Raw genomic sequence first — 24,480 nt, 5'->3', positions numbered from 1 at the left:
AGAAAAAAATTTCTTGATAAGTAAGTAGTTGTTAAAGTTAACATGTATCATAAATCAGTCTCCTCTCTCATGATAAATAGTTCTACTTAACTTTTTCATTGATACTTTTAAGGTCTTCATTCTAAGGTATTCTCACCAAATTCATCAGTAATTTCTTATTAATGAGAAAGCCCAAAGTAAATGCTACTGCATTTTTGCCAAATTCCAGTAAAAACATAGTGAGCAGATTCCACAGATTTTTATAAGAATGGCAGGTTTCAATTCAAACTTTAAATTGACTCAATTATTGTTTAATCCAATTTGGCTATTATTAAACAAAACTAACTTACCAAGTGTGTTTATCTTGGCTTGGAAGTGGAACATTCAACATCCATCAACCTGATGTGGCTGTTTATACTTCAGGGATGGTGGTATAGGTTCACAAGGAAATCATATTTTCTTTCTTTCTTTTTCTTTCTTTTTAAAGAAATGCTACCTTCAATTTGTATTTGTATTTATTTGCAAGTGCAGTTTCTGAAATTTTTTTGGCTTTCTCTCATTACTCCTATGGTATTTAAATCTGTGGATGCAGCTTCAGACTGATTCTGTAGATTGAACATCTGCCTCCTTGGATTATTTTGGAGTCTTTATTTATTTGTTTATTTTTTATTACTGTTTTTTTTTTTATCCACAGATCCAGTGTCATTAACTTCTACATCCTGATTTGAATATTCTTCTTTGAACCTTTCTAGGGATCTTTCATTGAATCTTTCATATCCCCAAACTTAGCATAGGTATCCTCCAAGTCCTTCAATGATTCATCACTTTTAATTTTTCATATCTTTCTTATATTTTATGATGCTTTTCTGGGTCTTGCTTTATATTATTCTTTGCCCATTAAAAAATTATTTGATTAATTATTTGAATTCCCTTGTCACTCATATTCAGTTTCAGATACTAAAATTGTTTATCAAATGCTTTTGAATTATTATTCAAGGTTTATTTGCCCTTCTTGGCATCCTTCTTGACATCTTTCTTGGCATCCTTCTTGGCATCCTTCTTGGCATCCTTCTTGGCATCTTTTTTGGCACCATCCTTTGATTCAGTATCTGTCCCACTGGCCTTCTTTTCATCTTTCTTACCTTTTTTACTCCCCTTTTTCTTTGCATCTTTCTTGTCTTTCGATTGGTCATCTTTCTCTCCTGTTTTTTTTGTATCTTTTTTCCCATCCTTATCCTTCTTTGCATCTTCAGATTCTGTAGACCCTTTGTCTTTCTTTGAAGCTTTCTTGTCTTTCTTGAAATCTTTCTTGGCATCTTTCTTTTCAGCTTCAGATTCTGTACCTGACTCCTTGCCCTTCTTTGAGGCTCTCTTCTCTTTCTTGGCATCTTTCTTTTCATCTTCAGATTCTGCACCTGACCCCTTGCCCTTCTTTGGGGCTTTCTTCTCTTTCTTGGCATCTTTCTTTTCAGCTTCAGGTTCTGCACCTGACCCCTTACCCTTAATTGAGGCTTTCTTCTCTTTCTTGGCATCTTTCTTTTCAGCTTCAGATTCTGTACCTGACTCCTTGCCCTTCTTTGGGGCTTTCTTCTCTTTCTTGTCATCTTTCTTTTCAGCTTCAGATTCTGTACCTGACTCCTTGCCCTTCTTTGGGGCTTTCTTCTCTTTCTTGTCATCTTTCTTTTCAGCTTCAGATTCTGTACCTGACTCCTTGCCCTTTGCTTTCTTCTCTTTCTTGGAATCTTTCTTTTCATCTTCAGATTCTGTACCTGACTCCTTGCCCTTCTTTGGGGCTTTCTTCTCTTTCTTGGCATCTTTCTTTTCATCTTCAGATTCTGTACCTGACTCCTTGCCCTTCTTTGGGGCTTTCTTCTCTTTCTTGGCATCTTTCTTTTCATCTTCAGATTCTGTACCTGACTCCTTGACCTTCTTTGGGGCTTTCTTCTCTTTCTTGGCATCTTTCTTTTCATCTTCAGATTCTGTACCTGACTCCTTGCCCTTTGCTTTTTTCTCTTTCTTAGCATCTTTCTTTTCATCTCCAGATTCTGCACCTGACCCCTTACCCTTAATTGAGGCTTTTTTCTCTTTCTTGGCATCTTTCTTTTCATCTTCAGATTCTGTACCTGACTCCTTGACCTTCTTTGGGGCTTTCTTCTCTTTCTTGGCATCTTTCTGTTCAGCTTCAGATTCTGTACCTGACTCCTTCTCCTTCTTTGAGGCTTTTTTCTCTTTCTTGGCATCTTTCTTTTCATCTTCAGATTCTGTACCTGACTCCTTGTCCTTCTTTGAGGCTCTCTTCTCTTTCTTGATATCTTTCTTTTCATCTTCAGATTCTGTACCTGACTCCTTGCCCTCCTTTGAAGCTTTTCTTTCTTTTTTGGCATCTGCTTTTGCAACATCATTTTCATCTCTAGTTCCTGTTTCTATTTCCTTATCTTTCTTTGACTCTTTCTTAGTTATTTTTGGCTCCTTTAAAGCTGTGGGTTCTGTTTCTGACTTTGGTATGTCCTTCATGTCTTCTTGCTTGTCTTCTTTACCTTTCTTAGGTGTTTCTGGATATACAGGTTTTTCTACATCTGCTACCTTTGGCTGATGGGTTGGTTTATATGGACGCTGCCTCCTGGCAGCTAAATAATCAGATGGTCTCTCAGAAATTCTCATTAAAGAACTGTGCATCCATAATGGTCGCTTAGAAACTTCTTTTATTTTTTCTGAATCATATATCTGGAATATTGGTTAGAATAAGAATAAACAATTTGTATGTTACACAGATTTTATTACCATATACCAAATGCATTTTAACTTCAACCATTAAAAAATTTTAGGTTTTGATAAATAGTGGATAAATTGTAGATGTCATAGTTTATTCTCCTTTTCCAATTTCATTCTTTTTTAGACTAATGGGTAGTCATGTCTCATTGTGGGCTTTATTTCAATTTAGAGGATCTTCATAATTCCCTCAAGACATTATGTTAAAATTGGTAGTGAGGACTAACTAATGACCTATCAGAATCTTTCTTCACAACCAGAAAAGGCCTTCCCCCCACCTTGGTGTTCTCAAGAATTCTTAGAATATCTGCCCCCCCCAAAAAAAAGAATATCTTGCCCACTCTCCATTCCTAGGCTAACTCAGAAACTAAGTGTAATAGTTTCATGTTCAGGAATGTCCTGGTCTCTATTATCACATTCAAGGTCTCTGGAATTTGAAATGCTACCTGTAGTTAAAAGAAAAACCTGAAATTCTGACTTACCAAAATATAAATTGAGTATTATCAGATAGGAAACTACAATAATAAAAGCTGTAACATTTGGTGCACATAACTTTGTGCAGAATGGTGCATTTTTTTTTTCAACTTCTAACCAAGTGCTTGCAAAATCTCAAGTGCAAAAGTAGCAAACTTTGGAAGTGATGTTAACTAACAATGGAAAAATAAATTGAATAAAGAAAGAAAGGAAAAGCAAAGAGTGTGAAATGACAGAATAAGCTAGGATCACTACTAATTGGAAACATTGCCTAAAATAAGCAAGAGTTCATGATAGTTTTAGCTTGTGAAACTTTTTTTAAAAACTTCTCATATCCCATGATGACTCTAGAACATTGAGAAATACTTCTAATATTCAGAATCCTGAATTCTATATTACAGAAAATGAGGAAGCATTAAAGCTTTATCAAGATATAATATAATCCCATGACTCTAATGAGGGAGTTTCCCCAGCTGGAGGATATTTTCTGAATGTTCATGTTAACTGTAACATTAGGATCTCCAGAATTTTGTGCTTCTTGGACACATATTTTCTATATTGTGGTGTTACTAAAGAAATATGAAATAAGGGGACAAGGTTTATATGATGAAATGCAAATAAAAATATCTACTTCCTTCATGTAGTAGAATTTGAATTACCTTTAACTGTGCTCTCCAATATGGTATTTAAAAGCCACAAGTGAACTGAACTGAATTGAATTGAGATATAAAATTCACTTCCTCAGTTGCACTAGCCTTATTTTATTTTATCTTTTTAAGATTTTATTTATTTATTTGACAGAGAGAGAGAAATCACAAGTAGGCAGAGAGGCAGGGTAGAGAAAGAGGGAGAAGCAGGCTCCCTGCTGAGCAGAGAGCCCAATGCTGGGCTAGATCTCAGGACCCTGAGATCATCACCTGAGCTGAAGGGAGAGGCTTAACTCACTGAGCCACCCAGGCACTCCAACACTAGCCTCATTTTAAATGTTCAGTAGCCACATTGGAATATAAAGCCATAAAATATTTCTGTCATCAAAGAAATCCCATTGGTCAGTGCTGATCTGTAGCACATAAAACTATAAAATATGATTTCACAAGTTTGGTACTAGTAAAATTACATGATCCTTCCAATACTCACAGGAACTGCATTGTCTCGTAGTTGGGATGGTTTTGATCTTCTTTTTTTTCCTGGCCTTGGTGGTTTGGGAAATCTCAGGGCAAAGTGTTGCTGATTCCATGATTTTTTGCTTAATTCACTGACTAAAATAAGAAGACATTAAATGTTTTCGAGTAAGTAAAATTTCATCAGAACTAAAGTGACAGTAAGATAATAGATTTCATGAATGAACAAATGACACAAATTATGGCTTCATTCATTTAGTTATGTTTGAAATTCTCTATCAATATATGAAAATAAAAATTTATTTTCTATTTTGATCAGTTTTACAGAAAACTATATAGTTATTGTGAAACTAATATGGTCTGTAACATAAATGCAAAAAAGATCTTTACTGCTTTTTTTTTCTTTTCAGCGTAACAGAATTCATTGTTTTTGCACTACACCCAGTGCTCCATGGAATACGTGCCCTCTTTTAATCTTCTATCTCTCCCAGTCTAGATTTTTGCTTTAGATTCTTTTGGTTAGAATACAGTTTTTTTGAGATCAGAAAACATGATAACTACACTTCAGTAGCCTCGAAAATACTTAGCACAGACAGTACTTGTTTTAAAATATTCAATAAATATATGATTGATTCTAAATGTTACTGATTAAGCTTCCTTTAGTAATTTTCCAAAGTACAGGAGTAAATGTTATACACATAGAAACTGCACTGTTGTTATAAGTGGCATATTAATGAAGTAAACTATAAATAGTTTACTATTACAGAATTGGGATTGTGAGGGAAAAGTTTCCTGGAAACTATAAGGAAATGGTTAAAAATAAAATAGTTAAAAGACGTTTGGGGTACCAATGGGAGTGAGAGAGATTTTTCATTTCATTTAAACATGTGCAGTATAATACTTTGTGTAAGAGATAATATCCTTTCTTGTGTATCTCCTAAAAACAGGATCAATGAGAACATATACAGAATGAAAGGCATATTGAAGCTCAATATATGAGGGAAAATTGTTAGGTATATGAATTCCTTCAACATCAAATTGGTGAATTTTTATAAGGAAGATATATCTGTCATGAATGTAGTAGAAGTCATTACAGACATGGGTGAATTGTTTATCCAGTTTCTACACTACTTTTCAAATATAAGAGTATCTGATTGTGTGATTTCTAACATGTATGATTTCTAACATAACACCTTTATGTTGCTGAATATATTGCTTAAACTTTGTTGGATTCAAAAACAAAGTATCTTTAGAAAATGTTTGCCAAGTCCATGAGAAAGTTGATTTTTAATGATATTCCATGAGCTACTTACTGCTTTATCACCTTGAATAGAGGATAATAATCATTCTATCCTTAAAAGTAATCTTAATCTGGGGTGCATGGGTGGCTCAGTCAGTTAAGTGGCTGCCTTCAGCTCAGGTCATGATCCCAGGGTCCTAGGATGGAGCCCCACATCAGGCCCCCTGCTCAGTGGAGAGCCTGCTTCTCCCTCACCTTCTGCCTGCCGCTCGGCCTACTTGTGCTCCCTCTCTCTACCTCTCTGTCAAATATATAAAGAAAATCTTAAAAACAAAAGTAATCCTAATCCTAAAATTAATCATATTTCAAAAATAAATATTGAATTTTTTCTTACCTGGAATGTAGTTATCATATGTTCCAAAGTTTATTTTTTGGCTATTAAAATAAGAGGGAAATGTTTTAATTAATTTATATAAAAATCACTGTATTTAATGATAATTATTGTAATGATCAAGTGTAAGCACTTGCCATCACCAACTAGAGAAATATTTTGAATTCTCAGATCTCCACTATTATGTAAGATTACTTGATCCTAGAAAAAACAGAGATGAGTAAATGTGTGTTTTTAGCACAAACTTCAACATAACTAAAATAGAAACATTTAAAAATTATCAAATTGCCATATGTGAAATAAAGACTTTTTTTAAAAAAATTGTGAATTCATGGTTGAATTATTTTTCCCTATCTCATGTTCCAAATTTTCTTGCAATTGAATTTTGGCAAAGACATCACTTTAAAAGCATTGCTTAAGCAAAATGAGATTCTCAAAATATTCTCAAATTTAAGCAAAGCCAGATCATTCAATGGCCTACCTTTATGTCTGTGAACGAGTGTGTGTGTTGTGTATGTGTCTATGTCTGTCAATGTGCATCGTTAGTGTTGATACAGATTCTAATTTTTTTAAATTTTTGTTCTCTAGGAATGCTGTGAAATAAAACTATGTTGTAAGGTATTTTTCATTTAAAAGTTTCCATTTGCTTTAGTACTATGTGAACTTGTTTATTTTCACAAACAGAAATTTTATAATCCCACTTTATTGATTTGTAATGGAGACATATATTAAGATCTGATAGAGAAGTATTATTTTACAACATCTCATTATATTACTGAAATAAAGCCCTGTTGATCACATGTGAGTTTTGGGCTTACACACACACAGAAGCACACATGCTCACATAGTATTTTACTTATTTTGACATTACATAAGTATTAAGAAAGAAGTACCTTGTAGAATCTAAACGAACAAAACCCAAGCAAATAAACAAAAAGCAGAACCAGATCCGGGAACAGAGAGAAGTGATGGTTGCTGGGGGCGGGGGCTGGTGGGTAGTGAAGGGGAGTAGAAGATAGAGGCTTTCAGTTATAGAATGACTAAGGCATGAGAATAAGAGGCACAGCATAGGGAATATAGGCAATGATATGTGATAGTGTATGTTGACAAATGGTAGGTACACTCATGTGATGAGTATAGCATAATGTATAAAAAAGCCTAATTGTTATGTTGTTCACCTGAAATTAATATAACATTGTCAACTATACTCAAATTGAAAAAAAAATTGAGGAATAAAGTACATTAAAATACATACCTTGATATCTTTATTTAGTCTCTATTTCTCAACACAATACTTGGCACATTTTTGTCACTCTATAAAAATTTAAATGATTTTGGTGCACCTGGGTGGCATAGTCAGTTAGTCCTCCTGACTCTTGGTTTCAGCTAAGGTTGTGATCTCATGGTCATGGGATCCAACCCCCCATGGGGCTCCATGCTCAGTGGAGAGTCTGCTTAGGACTCTCCTTCTCCCTCTCCCTCTCCCCCTGACCCCTTGACCTCCCCTCAAATAAATAAATAAATCTTTTAAAAAATGGGAGCGTCTTGATGGCTTAGTCGGTTGAGCATTTGGCTTTTGATTTTGGCTGGAGTCATGATCTTGGGGTCTTGGCATTGAGCCCTGCTTTGGGATTCTGGCTTATGCTCTCTCTTTTTCTCAAATGAAGAAATCTTTTTAAAAAATTAAGTGATTTTAATTGAATAAAATTTGGGATATATTGACCAAAATGTTGTCTAGTCCAGTGGTTTTTTAAAATTTTTATTTAAATTCCAATTAGTTAACATACAGTATAATATTAATTTCATGTGTATAATATGATTCCACACTTCCATACAACACCCAGTACTTATAAGTGCCCTACTTAACCCCCATAACTTATTTAACCCATTACCCCACCCACCTCACCTCTGGTAACCATTAATTTGTTTTGTTTTGTCTGTTTCTTGGTTTGCCTCTCTTTCTCTTTCTCTCTCTGCTTTTTTTTTTCTTAAAATCCACATATGAGTGAAATCATATGGTATTTTTCTTTCCATGAATGACTCATTTCACCTAAGCATAATACTTTCTAGCTCCATTCACACAGTTGTTGTTTTTTAACCAAGAGCATGCATTAAAATTACTTGCCCTACCATATCTAAATCTCTAGGTTTGGATCTAGCCAATATACATGTATAAACTCCTGAAAAAATTTTGATGTGCAATCATGGTTATGAACATCTCTGTTTTAAATACTCTGAAAGAGAAAATATTTCAAGTTCATGAAACAATATTATTAAATTTGAGATTTAAAATATTATACATAGGCCAGATCCATTAATTCCTTATATAATCCCTAGGGCATGTTCTTTAATCACCAAACAATTGAATTAGAAATCAAAAACAAAATTATATAGAAAATACCCAAATATTTTTTAAAAAGTAGTTCTTTCTAAATAACCAGCAGCCAAACAAAATCACAACTCATAAAAAAGAAGCAACTAAATAATAACATAGGATCAAAAATTATGGAATACTGCAAAAAGTTCAGAGAACTTATAGCTTTAATGTCTTACATTAAAAAGTTTAAAATTGGGGACGCCTGGGTGGCTCAGTTGGTTAAGCAGCTGCCTTCGGCTCAGGTCATGATCCCAGCGTCCTGGGATCGAGTCCCGCATCGGGCTCCTTGCTCAGCGGGGAGCCTGCTTCTCCCTCTGCCTCTGCCTGCCATTCTGTCTGCCTGCACTCGCTCTCTCCCTCTCTCTCTGACAAATAAATAAAAAATCTTTAAAAAAAAAAGTTTAAAATTGTTTTTTTTTAAAGATTTTATTTAATTGAGAGAAAGAGGATGAGCTGGGGGTAGAGGTAGAGAGGGAGAAACACACTCCCCACTAAATATGGAGTGCAACATGGGGCTTGATTCCAGGACCCCCAGATCGTGACCTGTGCTAAGGGCAGACATATAACCAACTGAGCCACCCAGGTGCCCCTAAAACAGTGTTTTTTTGTTTGTCTTTGCAGATTTTATTTATTTATTTGACAGAGAGATAGTAAGCATAAGCAGGGGGAGTGAGAGAGGGAGAATCAGGCTTCCCTGTGAGCAGGGAGCAGGATGTGGGAGTGGATCACAGGACGCTGTGATCGTGACCTGAGCCAGAGACAGCTGCTTAACCAACTGAGCCACCCAGATGCCCCTAAAACATTGTTTTAAATCCTTGCTTTAAAATCAGGAAAATATCTAAATAAATTCAAGGTTAGAATAAACAATAAATCTTTAAGACAGAATCAAAGTGAAAAAAAAATTAGAGTAAAAAATCCCTAATTTGATTTTTGTAAAGATTATTAAAATTTATTAACTCCTAGTAGAACTGATAAAGAGAAAACACAAATTACCAATATCAGGACTGATGTAAGTTTTATAATTACATAGATTTTAAAGCATAATGGGGAATATCATTAATAATTTTATAGCAATAAATTCAGCAACTTCAGTGAAATAGATGAGTTCCATGTAAAACTAATTTAGCAAAACAGACACATGATTAAATAATAAATATATGACTAGACTCATAATTATTAAATAAAATGAATCCAATATCAAAAATCTTCCCAGAAAAACACAGACCCCAGCCAGTTTTACTGATAAATTTTTAGAAATTAAGGAAAACTACTAAATCTACACAAATTTTTCAGAAACGAGGAAGAAGAGGTTGTTTCATCTCATTTTTGAGACCAATATAAATAATTCTGACACCAAAACTTCTTAAAGACATTACCAGAAATGAGTATTATAGACCAATACCTTGCATTAACACAGACACAAAAATTCCTTAACTTATTAAGTAATCTTACTGAACAATAATATAAAATGGCAGACATCATGGTCATTGAGATTTACTTTGTGGAATGTAAGATCAGTTTAACATGTGTAAATCAACCCATGTAATACTGAAAATAACAAATAAAATTCATTTGATCATTTCAAGATGCACAGAAGAATTTTTGAAAAAATAACATTCATAATTAAAAACTCTGAGAAAACTAGAGATAGAAGACATCTTCCTCAAATGGATAAAGTGTCTTCAGGCAATACTTGCTTCCTTTCATATGAAACAGAAGGAGATACCACATTGTTGAGAGTCCTTATCCTTTGAATCTATTATACATTTTAAAATGTACCAGAGATATAGTTAAAGGCAAGAGTAAGGACAGGTGTATTCTGTAATAAGATTATATTTTTTCAGAATAAGAAAAAAAAATGCAGTTACATGTTTACTCCTTTAAAGGAAAAAAAAAACAAAAAGAAAAACAAAAAAACCACCTTTTCCAGTAGTAATATAAAAATAGATTTTTGTCCTAAAAAAGAAAGTCTCTGATGTCTCCCTACATTATGATCTCAGATGTTTATTTAGGAAAACCTAAACCCAGCTCCCTTTCTCCATCAGGAATACATGACATTCCGCAATGTTAACAGGTACCTTTTTTACTTAAAGCTCACTCATATATGGAATCTAAAACACAATGCAGAATCAGACCTTTAAATACAGAGCACAAACTGATACTGTCAGATGGGAGGAAGAATGAAGGGATGGGCAAAATGAGTGAAGGGGTGTGAGACATACAGGCTTCCAGTTAAGGAATAAATAAGTCATGAAATGAAAGGTACAGCATAGAAAATAGAGTCAGTGATGCTATAATACTATTCATTGTATGGTGACACATAGCAGCTATACTTGTTGGGGGCAAAGCTCAGTGTATAAACTCACCCAATCATTATGTTGTACACCTGAAACTATGTCAACTATGCTCAAATAAAAACAAATTTTTAAAGAATAAAAAAGAATCCTGAGATTAAAAAAAAAAAGGCTCAGATGAGATGCTGAGATTGCTATTGAAATATTAGGATGTGTGTGCTGCTCCTGAAGACAGATTCTGTGGCATCTGTTTTCCATTTCACCTTTGTTAAGATGAAGTATTAGTTATTTTATGTGTGTGTGTGTGTGTGTGTGTGTGTATCTCTCCAGAGACCTTAATTCAGAAACCAGTTATATCAAAAAAGAACAACCTGGGGTGCCTGGGTGGCTCAGTGGGTTAAAGCCTCTGCCTCCGGCTCAGGTCATGATCCCAGGGTCCTCGGATCAAGCCCTGCATTGGGCCCTCTGCTTGGCAGGGAGTCTCCTTCCTCCTCTCTCTCTCTGCCTGCCTCTCTGCCTACTTGTAATCTCTGTCAAAAAAAAAAAAAAAAAAAGAACAACCTTCAATAAGAACAACCTTCAATATTGTCAAGATGTCAGAGGAGTAGCAGGTTGAGATGACATTAGGTAGCAGGAGATCAGCTAGACAGTTTATCAAACCATTCCAAACACCTACAAATCCAACAGGAGATCGAAGAGAAGAAGAGCAGCAATTCTAGAAACAGAAAATCTATCAATTTCTGAAAGATAGTACCTACGAAGAAGTGAATCCAAAGCAACAGGAAGATAGAATGCAAGGGGAGGGGCCAGCTCCCAGCAAGTGGCGGAGCAATAGAGCACAAAATCAGAACTTTTAAAAGTCAGCTCCACTGAGGGACATGGCTCCTGAGGCTAAGCAGGGGTGGAGGCCTCGCAGGGACAGCATGGTCTCAGGTCCCGCAGGGTCACTGAAGGATCAGGGGTGTCTGAATATCACAGAGCTCGCAGGTATTAGAGCTGGGAAGCTGGCTACAGAGACAGAGCCAAGGAGTGAGCTCTCAGCTCAGGGTTACCTTAAACTGTGATCCGTGGCACAGACCTCTGCTCTTTGAGCAGGGACCCCACAAGTGGCAGATCCGGGGAAGCCTCCCTGGAATAGCAGCAGTGATCTGCTGGGTTGGAGACTCCAGGCTGGTTTGTGTGCCAGAGACAGAGACGCTCGGTCACAGTCTGGGTGAGCTTGGTGTGTGGCCAGAGGCCAGGGAGATGGGAGTGATTGAGTGCCTTTCTCCGAGGGTGCACTGAGGAATAGAGCCCCAAATCCTTCCACTCTTCTGGGCCAGAAATTGGGAGGCTGCCATTTTCATTCCCATCCTCCAGAACTCTACGGAAAGCGTTCAGGGAGCAGAAGCTCCTGAGAGTGAACCAGAGCAGATTACTTAGCCCAGCCCCTGGCAAGGATGGTGCAATTCCACCTTGGGCAAAGACATTTGAGAATCATTACAACAGGACCCTCCCCTGGAAGATCAGAAAGAAATCCAGCCAAGACCAAGCTCTCTTATCAAGGAGAACGGCAGAATTCCAGAGGAGGAGAAAGCAAAGCATGGAATTCATGGCTTTCGCCCCACGATTCTTTAGTCTTACAAAGTTAATTTTTTTTAATTTTATTTTTTATCTAATTTTTTAAACTTTTTCCTCTTCTAGTGTTTTTTAACGAGTTTATCTTAACAATACCTTCCATTTAAAAAAAATCTTTTTGAACCTTTATTATTATACTCATATTTATCCTTCATTGTACCTAACTTTATTTTTTGTATACACATAGGGTTTTTTCTTCTAAAAATTTTGGGATACAGCTTCTTCTAATAGATCAAAATAAACCCTAAATCTAGCACAGGGCTTTGTTCTAGTCTCCAGCCTGAGCAAATCCTCTACAATTTCTTTTTCTTTCTTTTCCCAACCAACTTATCTTATCAACTTCTTTTTTAGAATTTTTAAAAAATTTTCATCTTTACAGTCATATTCCATCCCTTCATTGTGTTTACCTGTATATTTTTTGTATATATATATATATATATATATATATATATATATACAAAATATATATATATTTTAAGAATTATATATATATATAATTCTTAAAATTTTGGAAGGTAGTCTCTTCTAAGAGACTAAAGTACTCCCGAAATTAAGTGGGTGGCTCTATTCCATTCACCAGTCTAACATCTATATTTTCTTTTATCATTTTTTCCTTTTTTAAAAAAATTTTTTTGAACTTCTTTTTACCCCCTTTCTTCCACCCATGATTTGGGGTCTCTTCTGATTTGGTTAATGCACATTTTTCTGGGGTCTTTGCCACCCTTTTAGTATTTTATTCTCTCATTCATCTCTTCTTATCTGGATAAAATGACAAGGCAGAAAAACTCACAACAACAACAAAAAGGAACAAGAGGCAGTACCAAAGGCTAGGGACCTAATCAATACGGACACTGGTAATATGTCAGATCCAGAGTTCAGATTCTCAAGGTGCTAGCTGGGCTCAAAAAAGGCATGGAAGATACTAGAGAAACGTTGCCTAGAGAAATAAAAGCCCTTTCTGGAGAAATAAAAGAACTAAAATCTAACCAAGATGAAATCCAAAAAGCTATTAATGATGTGCAATAAAAAATGGAGGCTCTTACTGCTAGGATAAATGAGGCAGAAGAGAGAATTAGTGATATAGAAGACCAAATGACAGAGAATAAAGAAGCTCAGTAAAACAGGCAAACAACTACTGGAACACGAGGGGAAAATTCGAGAGATAAGTGATACCATAAGATGAAACAACATTAGAATAATTGGAATTCCAGAACAAGTAGGAAGAGAGAAGGGAGCAGAAGGTATAATGGAGAGAATCATTGTAGAGAATTTCCCTAATATGACAAAGGGAACAAGCATCAAAATCCAGGAGGCACAGAGAACCCCCCTCAAAATCAATAGGAATAGGTCCATACCCCACCATCTAACCGTAAAAATTACAAGTCTTAGTGACAAAGAGAAAATCCTGAAAGCAGCCTGGGATAAGAAGTCTGTAACATATAATGGTAAAAATATTAGATTGGCAGCAGACTTATCCTCAGATACCTGGCAGGCCAGAAAGAGCTGGCATGATATATTCAGAGCACTAAACAAGAAAAACATGCAGCCAAGAATACTATATCCAGCTAGGCTATCATTGAAAATAGAAGGAGAGATAAAAAGCTTCCAGGATAAACAAAAACTAAAAGAATTTGTAAACACCAAACCAGCTCTACAGGAAATATTGAAAGGGTCCTCTAAGCAAAGAGAGAGCCTAGAAGTAGTAGACCAGAAAGGAACAGAGACAATATACAGTAACCGTCACCTTACAGGCAATACAATGGCACTAAATTCATCTCTCTCAGTAGTTACCCTGAATGTAAGTGGGCTAAATACCCCAATCAAAAGACACAGGGTATCAGAATGGGAAAAACAAAAGCAAAAACAAAAACAAAATAAAACCCATAAATATGCTATCTATAAGAAACTCATTTTAGACACAAAGACACCTCCAGAATTAAAGTGATGGGGTGGAAAACAATTTACCATGCTAATGGACATCAGAAGAAAGCTGGGGTGACAATCCTTTTATCAGATCAATTAGATTTTAAGCCAAAGGCTATAATAAGAGATGAGGAAAGACACTCTATCATAATCAAAGGGTCTGTCCAACAAGAAGATAGAACAATTTTAATTATCTATGCCCCTAACGTAGGAGAAGCCTACTATATAAACCAATTAATCACAAAATCAAAGAAACACATCGACAATAATACAATAATAGTAGGGGACTTGAACACTCTCCTCACTGAAATGGACAGATCATCCAAGCAAAAGATCAAGAAGGAAATAAAGGCCTTAAATGACACACTGGACCAGATGGATGTTACAGATATATTCAGAACATTCCATCCAAAAGCAATAGAATACACATTCTTCTCTAGTGCACATGGAACATTCTCCAGAATAGATCGCATCCTGGATCACAAATCACGTCTCAACTGGTTCCAAAAGATTGGGATCATTCCCTGCTTATTTTCAGATCCCAATGCTCTGAAACTAGAACTCAATCAAATTTCAAGAGGAAATTTGGAAAGAACCCAAATACATGGAGGCTAAAGAGCATCCTTCTAAAGAATGAATGGGTCAACCAGGAAATTAAAGAAGAATTGAAAAAATTCATGGAAACAAATGAAAATGAAAACACAATGGTTCAAAATCTATGGGACACAGCAAATGCAGTCCTGAGAGGAAAATATATAGCAATACAAGCCTTTCTCAAGAAACAAGAAAGGTCTCAAATACACAACCTAACCCTACACCTAAAGGAGCTGAGGAAAGAACAAAAAGAAAGCCTAAACCCAGCAGGAGAAGAGAAATAATAAAGATCAGAACAGAAATCAATGAAATAGAGACCAAAACAACCTTTTTAACTTGTTGCAGATTTTTTTTCTTTTTTTTCTTTTAAAGATTTTATTCATTTATTTGACAGAGAGAGAGAGAGATATCACAAGTAGGCAGAGAGGGAGGCAGAGGTAGAGGGGGGAAGCAGACTCCCTGCTGAGCAGAGAGCCCTATGTGATGTGGGGCTGGATCCCAGGACCCTGAGACCATGACCTGAGCTGAAGGCAGAGGCTTAACTCTGCTTAACACTGAGCCACCCAGGCGCCCCTTTCTTTTCAGATAATTAAATTAGACAATAGTCTCAAAAGAAAAACAAATAATAAAGGATGCTGACAATGTTTTTTTTGTTTTTGTTTTTGTTGTTATTTTTAATGAGAAACTTCAAAAATTGAATCTAAATGTATCCTGATCTAGAAAATTTCTTGACTATCCTGGAGAGGTAAAGGGAGAAATGCTATCACCAGCAGAACCAGATTTAGGTGAAAGAGTGGCAAAATGCTATTTATTCCTAAAGGTTAAATGTATTGGATTACTTATGACATGTAAATTTACACAGGGAGTGAGAACTAGAGTATTCAGATCATGGCTATTTTGGGGTCCTATAAATTCTTTTCAGTGAAAATTCAAGAGAACTAAATTTATTTGTCAGTAACCCTGATTTAAACAACCTTAAGAAACACAGAAATTTTCAACCACACCATTAGGTTACATTGTACTAGTTTCCAGTCAATCCATGCTGCCCCTCCCCCACAAAAGGCTGTTAAGTTACTACAGATAGCCTTGCCTATGCTTGAAATTCATAAAAATTACATCATACAGTATGTGTTTTTGTGTTCCTGGATTTTTTCAATATAGTTTTTTATTCATCCATGTTATATATATGAATATTTCATTCCTTTAGATTGCAGAACAGTATTCCATTACATGATATACCCCACACTGAAATTTTCCATCCTCCTGTGGGTGGACATTTGAGTTACTTTAATTTTGGCTTATTGTGAATAAAGCTGCTATACATATTTTGTCAAAGTCTTTTTGTGAACTTCTCTTGGGTAAGCTATAGTGGAAAGGCTGAATCATACATATAACATGTGTATGTTCAACTTTATTTTAAAAAATATCAAGTGGTATTCCAATGTGGTTGTACTGTTTTATACCCACAACCAATGCTGAACTGGTCAGATGCCCCACACTGTTGCTGACTGTTGGTGTCATTAATCTTGACTTTTAGCTGTTCTAGTAGGTATAAAGGGTGTAAAGGATATCTTTGGATCAGAGGATATATATTTATCACATATAATAAAAATATCTATATCTATATAAGTTTATATATATATAAGTTTATACACATAAACTTATATATATAAACTTTCCTATGGGGCACCTGAATGGCTCAGTCAGTTAAGCCTCTGCCTTCAGCTCAGGTCATGATCCCAGGGTCTTGAGATGGAAACCCACAGAGGCATCATCGGGCTCTCTGCTCAACAGAGAACCTACTTCTCCTTCTCCCACTTCTCCTGCTTGTTTTCTCTCTCTCTCTGTCAAATAAATAAATAAAATCTAAGGAAGGAAAAGAAAAAAAAAAACTTTCCTTGAAAAATTCCCTGAGGAAAATTTTTAGTTTTCTTATATATGTCTTGCATATATTTTCATAAACTTATTTCTAAAGTTTTTTTGTTATTGAAATTTGTACTATTTTCTTAAACTTATATTTTCTAATTTTTCCTTTCTAGTTATTTCTAATTTTTCCATTTATAGAAATATAATTTATATAACTAGATCCTGTATCATATAATCTTATTACATTTGATAGCTCTAAATAATTTTTTGTAGATGTCACTGGATAATCCAGTCAATCATGTCCTCTGTGAATAAAGGTAATTTTACTTCTTCCTCCCCAATCTTAATGTTTTATTGCTGTATGGAACAAAATATGGTCTGGATTACAAGGGTAAATATAAATAATGAGCATCTTTGCCTTGTTTCTGGTTTATAGAGGAAAGATAGTCAACATTCCACAATTAAGTTTGATTTTAATAGTAATATGGCTACAGACAATTATTATGTGTGAGTATCACAAGATATCCTGCCAGCTGATTTTGGATTTTGGGATTCTACATCAGATATATGGCAAATAAGACCATAAAATTCTTATGTACTTTATGTCTAAATATATCTTACAGAAGTATAAGTAAATATTACAGAAGATTTTCCAGGGACTGACTGGGGCCTGACTCACTCTTATATTTGCTGTAGAGGTCTCTTTTTTAAGGCAAAGATCAATTGCCTTATGGGTCTCTTTTTTAAGGCAAAGGTAAACTGCCTTATGATGAGATTTCCTGTCTTTTTCTAGCATTTTCTAGAGTAGTGTTTCTCAACCTGGGCTTATTATGAATCCCTTACTCCAGTAGACATTTGCAATGCCTGAGATATTTTTATCACAATTGTGTGTAATTTGGGGGTGATGTGGGGGGATTGTACACACACAAGTGCTGATAGTGGCATCTAGGGTATAGAAGGCAGCGATGCTGTTAACTGCTTACAAGGACCTCCCCACCCTCTCCCCATTCCTCAAACCAGTAAGGAGTTGTTCTTCCTAAAATGTCAGTAGTGCTAAAGTTCATAAACTTTATTCTATATGAAGGTGAAATCCTAGGCAAGATAATAAGAGAGGACCTAATTAATGCAACTCAAGGAAAAAAAAAAAGTGAGTGAATCTGTGATCCAGAAACTAACACTGGAAGTTTAAAAAATTTAGATTTTTAGATAACCTAGTCTTTGTGAAAACCTCTCCTACTTCCTTCAGAAACCTTAGATTCACCATTAGAAATGGAAGAATTGAGTTGATTGACACAACCTGAGTAGGAGGAAAAGGCAAGAAAATGTGAAGCACTCAAATGGAGTTGCTGAGATTTGGATAAACAAGAGTATTAAAGAACAGTAAGTGAAGAGGGGGAATACTGAACTCAAATAGGAATATTTTCTTTATCAACTATAAATTGATAGCCATGACATAGAAATTTAAGTCTAAAATTAAGGTCCTGTCATAGCATTCAGAGGAAAAACAAAGTAGGAAATAATTTCTGCATCTCAGATTCTCTGTTAAGTGAACTGGAAGTGGCCACTTGAATCCAGTTAAATATGAGAATTTGTTATTAAGGATTTTTATGTATGCTTGAGGCCATTTGATTATGAATTTAACTATAGCTTCTTTTTATGATAAAATGAGAGTCTTAGAATTATACCGGAAAACAACATAAAGCAATAGTCACAAAACCAAAAATATGTTTTTAACTCTTGAAGTTCTCTGAAAGCTGTGCAGTGCTCATGATAATAGTAATGCCATCAATATTTTATTGTGCTTAAACATTTTAAAGTAATTAGTATAAAATGTAATTCTGTCATGCTATATGCCAGAGTGCAGATTGTTTTGTAATTATCAGCAAGTCCCTCAATCTTTAATCATTACAAATGCATTGAATCCTTTCACTGGTGATTGTCTATTAAAGTACTGATTGCATTGTAATGAAGTAAGCACCAGTGCCTATTAAAGGCCATTTTGTTTAGTTTGAAGGTTTGTGTTTTATTTTTCCTTTAAAAGTATTGTCCAAGGAAAAACCAGTTACACTTTCCCTTTTTATTTCACATTTCTATGCCTTCACCTTTATTCTAAGCCTGCATAGTAAAAAGGCTTACATAATTGAAGGTCTTCTTTCCCTACATCATTTCAACACAACATAAATTATGCATAAGGAGGGCTGCCTGGGTGGCTCAGTGGGTTAAGCTTCTGCCTTCAGCTCAGGTCATGATCTCAGGGTCCTGGGATCAAGTGCCGCATCAGGCTCTCTTCTAGGCAGGAAGCCTGCTTCCTCCTCTCTCTCTCCCTCTCTCTCTCTCTCTCTGCTTGCCTCTCTGCCTACTTGTGATCTCTCTCTGTCAAATAAATAAAATCTTTAAAAAAAAAACATTCATAAGGAAACTACTATCATCAAACTTCCCTTGTCTGGATAATCTACTTTTCATTGCAAAGTACTTTTGCAAAACTCAGTATTTCTCAAGAATAAATTATTACCGAAGTTTTAACACCCTTGACCCACGCTCTCTAAAGGTCAGTAGACTCCTCAGTCACTGTGACATTTAAAAAAAAAAATTCCATAAGTTTCCAAATGGCCTCTAAGGAAGTGGTAGTTCCCCTGAATGAGAACTATGAGTTATTTTCTTCTGTGTTTTAGAAAATACAGTATGCTAAAAATGAATGAAGAATCACTTTGAAAAAGCCTTATCCAAAGCTATGTTTGTATTTTACTGAAATGAATGAACTAGTTAATTTTTATATCAAAACAACCTCTGTTATGGCTTGAGAATGTATGTGTCTGCTAAACACATACTCTTGTTTACAATGAATAATAATAATATAACAAGCATCTCTACTCTAAAGAGGGTAAATACAGGGCTAACTATAACATTTCAGTTATTTTAAAAACATAAAATTTGACAAGAGGACTTACAATCTTGGTACAGACATTTCCCCCACCTATGATTTGCCAGGACTTAAGCCCTGTAAGTTCAAATTAATGATGTTGAGAGGTGACATCATAAAGAGGCCAAGAGCACTGGGAGTTAAAGGGGAAAACAGGAGGAATCACTTTATGTTCTCTAATATTCAGTCTAAGACTTGTGTTTTCTTTCACTCGTTATTACTGACAAAATACAAATGGTGGCTTAAAAATAACAGTTGATTTTACATCTTAATAAAAAACTTGTTTGAATTTTTTATGTAATTTATTGACTGATATAACAAAAAGATGGATCTAAGCATCTGTTAAGATCAACAGTAATCTGATATTCACGTGTCTGTTAAAGCCTCTGCGTAACTTTTCCCATCTTAAGTACATGAGTTGCTCATAGATAACAAAATTTTAAAGAAGACTAAGTGCTTATTAAAATTATCAACTTACTGATGGATCTGAGTTAGATAATTTTTACTACACCGACCATTCCATCCCACTAACAGATGAATGGAAATACTATATATAGCAATATTTGAAAATATTGTCATTATCTAGCTCCTTTTGGGAATTTCAGCTGATTTTTTTTCCTTAAGGAATAATTTCATTAAACTTCAGCTCCTGTAGATCAACTACAAAAATCTCAGCAGTTTTAACTCAGTGAAAGTTTTGATCTCATGTCTCAGACCATAGTAAGCTGTAGAGTGGTTGGTAGGAGGTTTCCTTAAGATGATTTAGTAATTCAGGTTTCTCTGATTTAATTGCTTCATTATCCACTGACTTAACACTATTAATGCTGATGTTTTCTTGCAAAGTGATGTCTTAGCAAATAACATATGATTTCTAAATCCACAATATTTTGTTCAATATTTTATAATATACACCTCATTTATGAAAGTATATGTACACAAAGCCTTTCTTCTGTCAGCATGTAGTAAGATCCAAATCATGACTGGGCAGCCAGCCGTGCTTGCCTTCTGCACGGTGACTTCTTGAGTTAATCTCTCATTGTCATTTTAAGTATGTGTATTCTATTAAGATCTCAGAGAGCTAATGATCTTTTTATAATAAATTTGCATTAGTTTTCTTTGCTATATAACAAATTACCACAAACTTGGTGTTATAAAACAAAACACATTTATAATCTCATAATTTTGTAGCTCAGAAATCTCAGGCAAGTTCATTTGGTTCCTTAGCTCAGTATCTCATAGGCTGAAATCAGTTTGTTGACTGTTCTTTTTACCTGGAGGCTCTGAAAAAGAATCTGTTTCTAAGCAACATTCCAGTTGGCAGAATTCAGTTCCTCATGGCTGCAGTTGTGGTGTTTGTTGTCACTGTCAACTATTGGCTCCTTTTTGTTCCTAGAAGCTGCCAACATTCCTTCTCACATGACACCCTCCATCTTCAAATCAGCGATGTTTCAAGTCCTTCTCATATTTCACATCTTTGTTCTTTTTCTGCCTTCCTCCACTGCTACCAGACAAGAAAGTTTTTTCTTCTAAAAAGCTCAAGTGGTTAGATTAGGCTTATGTAGATTTCTCCATTTGAAGGTCACCTATTTCTCATAACTTAGCATAACCATGGGAATGCTATCTCTTCATATTCATGAGTCCCACCTATGCTCAAAAAGAAAAGCTGTTGGGGTCATTCTTCAAGTTTTGCCTACCATAAAGCCAAAATTATACTAAAGCCTTACTTTATTTGAGGGTTATTAGAAATATATTAGCCTCGTATGTATTATTCTATGTTCTAAGATTTTGCCAATGTCTATTCAGCAGCAATGTGATTACATAAAAACATTTTGTTGGGCGCCTGGGTGGCTCAGTGGGTTAAGCCTCTGCCTTCGGCTCAGGTCATGATCTCAGGGTCCTGGGATCGAGTCCTGCGTCAGGCTCTCTGCTCAGCAGGGAGCCTGCTTCACCCTCTCTCTGCCTGCCTCTCTGCCTACTTGTGATCTCTGTCTGTCGAATAAATAAATAAAACTTAAAAAAGAAACCATTTTGTTGTTTATTAAAAGGTCATTCAGCTGAGTAAGCATGTCCTCAAATTCAATATTATACTTAGAAACTGTATTTTTGTGAAATAAAAATATAGAAGTATAAATATATATATATAATATATTTTAAGTGTTTTACAGGTCACAAAATAATTTGTGTATATTAACTCATTTATTTCTTAAAATAACACAGTATAAAATAGGGGCAGTCAGTCCTTGATATTCACAGCTACTTCCTAAAATTTTATGATATATTACCAATTTAAAAGTATGGCATATAATTTTCTCTATAAAATAAATATATTTATATAACTGAAATAGATTTTTCAAGCTTATGATGGTTTCAAAGATTCACATATTTATGTATGTATGCATACACATATATGATTTGTGTATTTGTTAACTTATCTGTATCTGTAATTTGACCATGTATTGTCAAATTATTTATTTCTCTCTGTGTTGCTTGAAAGGTTTAATATACCTAACAATACACAATATACATATACCATACATGTTATATATGTATATGTACAATATACATATACCATACCAAATATAAAATTTAAATACAGTCTAAGTGGGGTGCCTGATGGCTCATTTGGTTAAGCATCTCCCTTCAGCTCAGGTCATGATCTCAGGGTCCTGGGATTAAACCCCACATCAGGCTCCCTGATCAACAGGGAGTCTACTTGTCTTTCTCTCTCTCCCTCTGCCACTCTCCCTGCTCATGTTCTCTCTCTCTCTCTCTCAAATAAATAAAATCTTTTAAAAATAAATAAGTAAATAAATATAATCTAAGCTATTTTGTATAGTATAGTAGTTTGTATCATTATTGTAAAAATTAATCATGAAATTGTGTAAATGTCTAAAATTTTGATTTTTTATTATTTTTAAATGTAACTAAAATCTTAGGTGAGCAGCATGATAAAATACAGTAAAATGAACAAATGTTTTAACAATGATCTAAGTTACAAATAGATTTTGTAACTTGTGATCTATTCAGTAACCTGTGATCTATTCAGTTTGTTAACCTTTATGCCCTCCCCAAAGTGACCACTATTATTACAACTATTATATTTTAATTTTGTCTGTTTGAAACTCATATTAGTATATATTGTGTATTTTCTTATATGTGACTTTCAATATAAATTATACTTTCATATTCATCTATATATAGTTACATGTATTTGCAATTTGTTCATAACTTCTCTGTATATATATGTGTAGTATTATAATTATTTATAGTATATATATTATATACATTATTTATATATACTAAAATTGATGAACACTTATTTTACCTCTAATTTTTAAACTATTTTAAATTATTTTGTTATGAGCAATGGTAGACATAATCGTGTATTTATGTTGATACCTAAAATTTATGAAATTATTTTGTGATAGGGTATGGTGATGCTCAACGTTAGACAATGTCAAATAATGTTCCAACATACCTGTATCACTGGAAATTTATGAGAGCTCCTGTTCACCCTCATCCTCACAACAGTGGTTTTTATGAATTATGTTAATTTTAGTTAGTTTGAAGGTATGCAATGGTATATCACTGTTGCTTTAAATAGCATTTTCCTGATTATTAGTGATCAGGTCTAGGGGAAGGTCTAGGGAAAACAACAATAGCAACAACAACATATGACATACCCAAGAAGAAAAATAAGAATTGTGACAAAATTTTCATTAAAAATTATATAAGTCATAGGTTTATTTAAAACAAAAGAAGATAAAATATACAACACATGGGAATGCTAATTAGAAGCTGCAATGACTATATTAACATTGTACAAAATAGGTGTCAAACTAAGAAATATAACCAAGGATTAATATAACCAATATAACCAAGGATAACCATCTAAGAAATATAACCAAGAACATTACATAAAGATATAAAAGAGTCCATTCATCAAGAAGACATAATATTCCTAAATATTTTCTACCTAAAACCAAAGTTTACAGTACATGAAACAAAGGAACTGGAAGGAGAAATAGATCTAGAATTATAGTTGGACACATTCTTTTCCTTTAAAAAAAAATCCCGTATAATTAACATAGAGTAATACATTAGTTTCAAGTGTACAATATGGTGATTCAACAATTCTATACATTACTCAGTTCTCCTCATGATAGGTATACTTTTTTTTTGTTTTGTTTTAAATATTTTATTTACTTATTTATTTGAGAAAGAAAGCATGAGCAGGATGAGGGGCAGAGGCACAAGAAGACTCCCTTGTGAGCACAGAGCCTGATGCAGGACTATATCCCTGGATCCTGAGATCATGACCTGAGCTGAAGTCAGACACTTACCTTATGTTTTTGTTTGGAGAATTTAGTCCATTTACATTTAAAGTAATAACTAGTAGGTAGTTATGTACTTATTACTATTTTGTTACCTGTTTTATGGTTGTTTTTATAGTTCTCTGTTCCATTCTTCTCTTGTTCTTTTCTCTTGTTACTGGCTTCCTTTGTGATATACTTGGATTCCTTTCTCTTTACCTTTAGCCTATTTCTTACTTGTTTTTGATTTGTGATTATATATATCTTTTGCATTTAGTAGTATATATTAAGCTGATGGTTGCTTAAGTTTGAACCCATTCTAAAATACTAAATTTTTCTCCTTTCCCTCCCCCATTTTAGGTATATGATATTATACTCTATATCCTTTTATTTTGTGAATCCCTTGACTTATTTTTACAGATATATTTAATTTTACTGTTTTTGTGCTTCCTACTTTTCTCACTCCTACTTCTAGTCTTTTCTTTGTATTCAGAGTCCCCTTTAGCATTTATCATAAGGCTGGTTTAGTGGTGATGTATTCTTTTAGCTTTTTTCTGGGAAATTCTTTATCTTTCCTATTCTGAATGATAGCCTTGCTGGAT

The 24,480-nt window shown here is 34.5% G+C and overlaps 1 protein-coding gene across 4 annotated transcripts; it reads right to left on the bottom strand.

The window, feature by feature from the left end:
- Positions 1-664: 664 nt before the first annotated feature.
- CYLC2 (cylicin 2) lies at positions 665-19,654 on the bottom strand. 4 transcript variants are annotated; one of them, XM_047700273.1, is made up of 6 exons: positions 19,594-19,654; positions 5,978-6,018; positions 4,360-4,481; positions 1,683-2,703; positions 1,539-1,610; positions 665-1,322 (listed from the first exon to the last, which is right to left on the bottom strand). In XM_047700273.1, the coding sequence occupies exons 1-6, from the start codon at positions 19,608-19,610 to the stop codon at positions 979-981; spliced, it is 1,617 nt and encodes a 538-aa protein (XP_047556229.1). In that variant the 5' UTR covers positions 19,611-19,654; the 3' UTR covers positions 665-978. The 4 variants fall into 4 exon arrangements, with proteins under 4 accessions (XP_047556229.1, XP_047556230.1, XP_047556228.1 ...); XM_047700274.1 differs by having other exon boundaries at positions 1,539-1,682; positions 1,821-2,703; XM_047700272.1 differs by having other exon boundaries at positions 1,539-2,703.
- Between the last annotated feature and the right edge of the window lie 4,826 nt (positions 19,655-24,480).

This window comes from Lutra lutra, chromosome 13, assembly GCF_902655055.1.
Source record: "Lutra lutra chromosome 13, mLutLut1.2, whole genome shotgun sequence".
Classification (NCBI taxonomy): Eukaryota; Metazoa; Chordata; class Mammalia; order Carnivora; family Mustelidae; genus Lutra; species Lutra lutra.
This window is presented reverse-complemented; position numbering and strand designations above follow the sequence as displayed.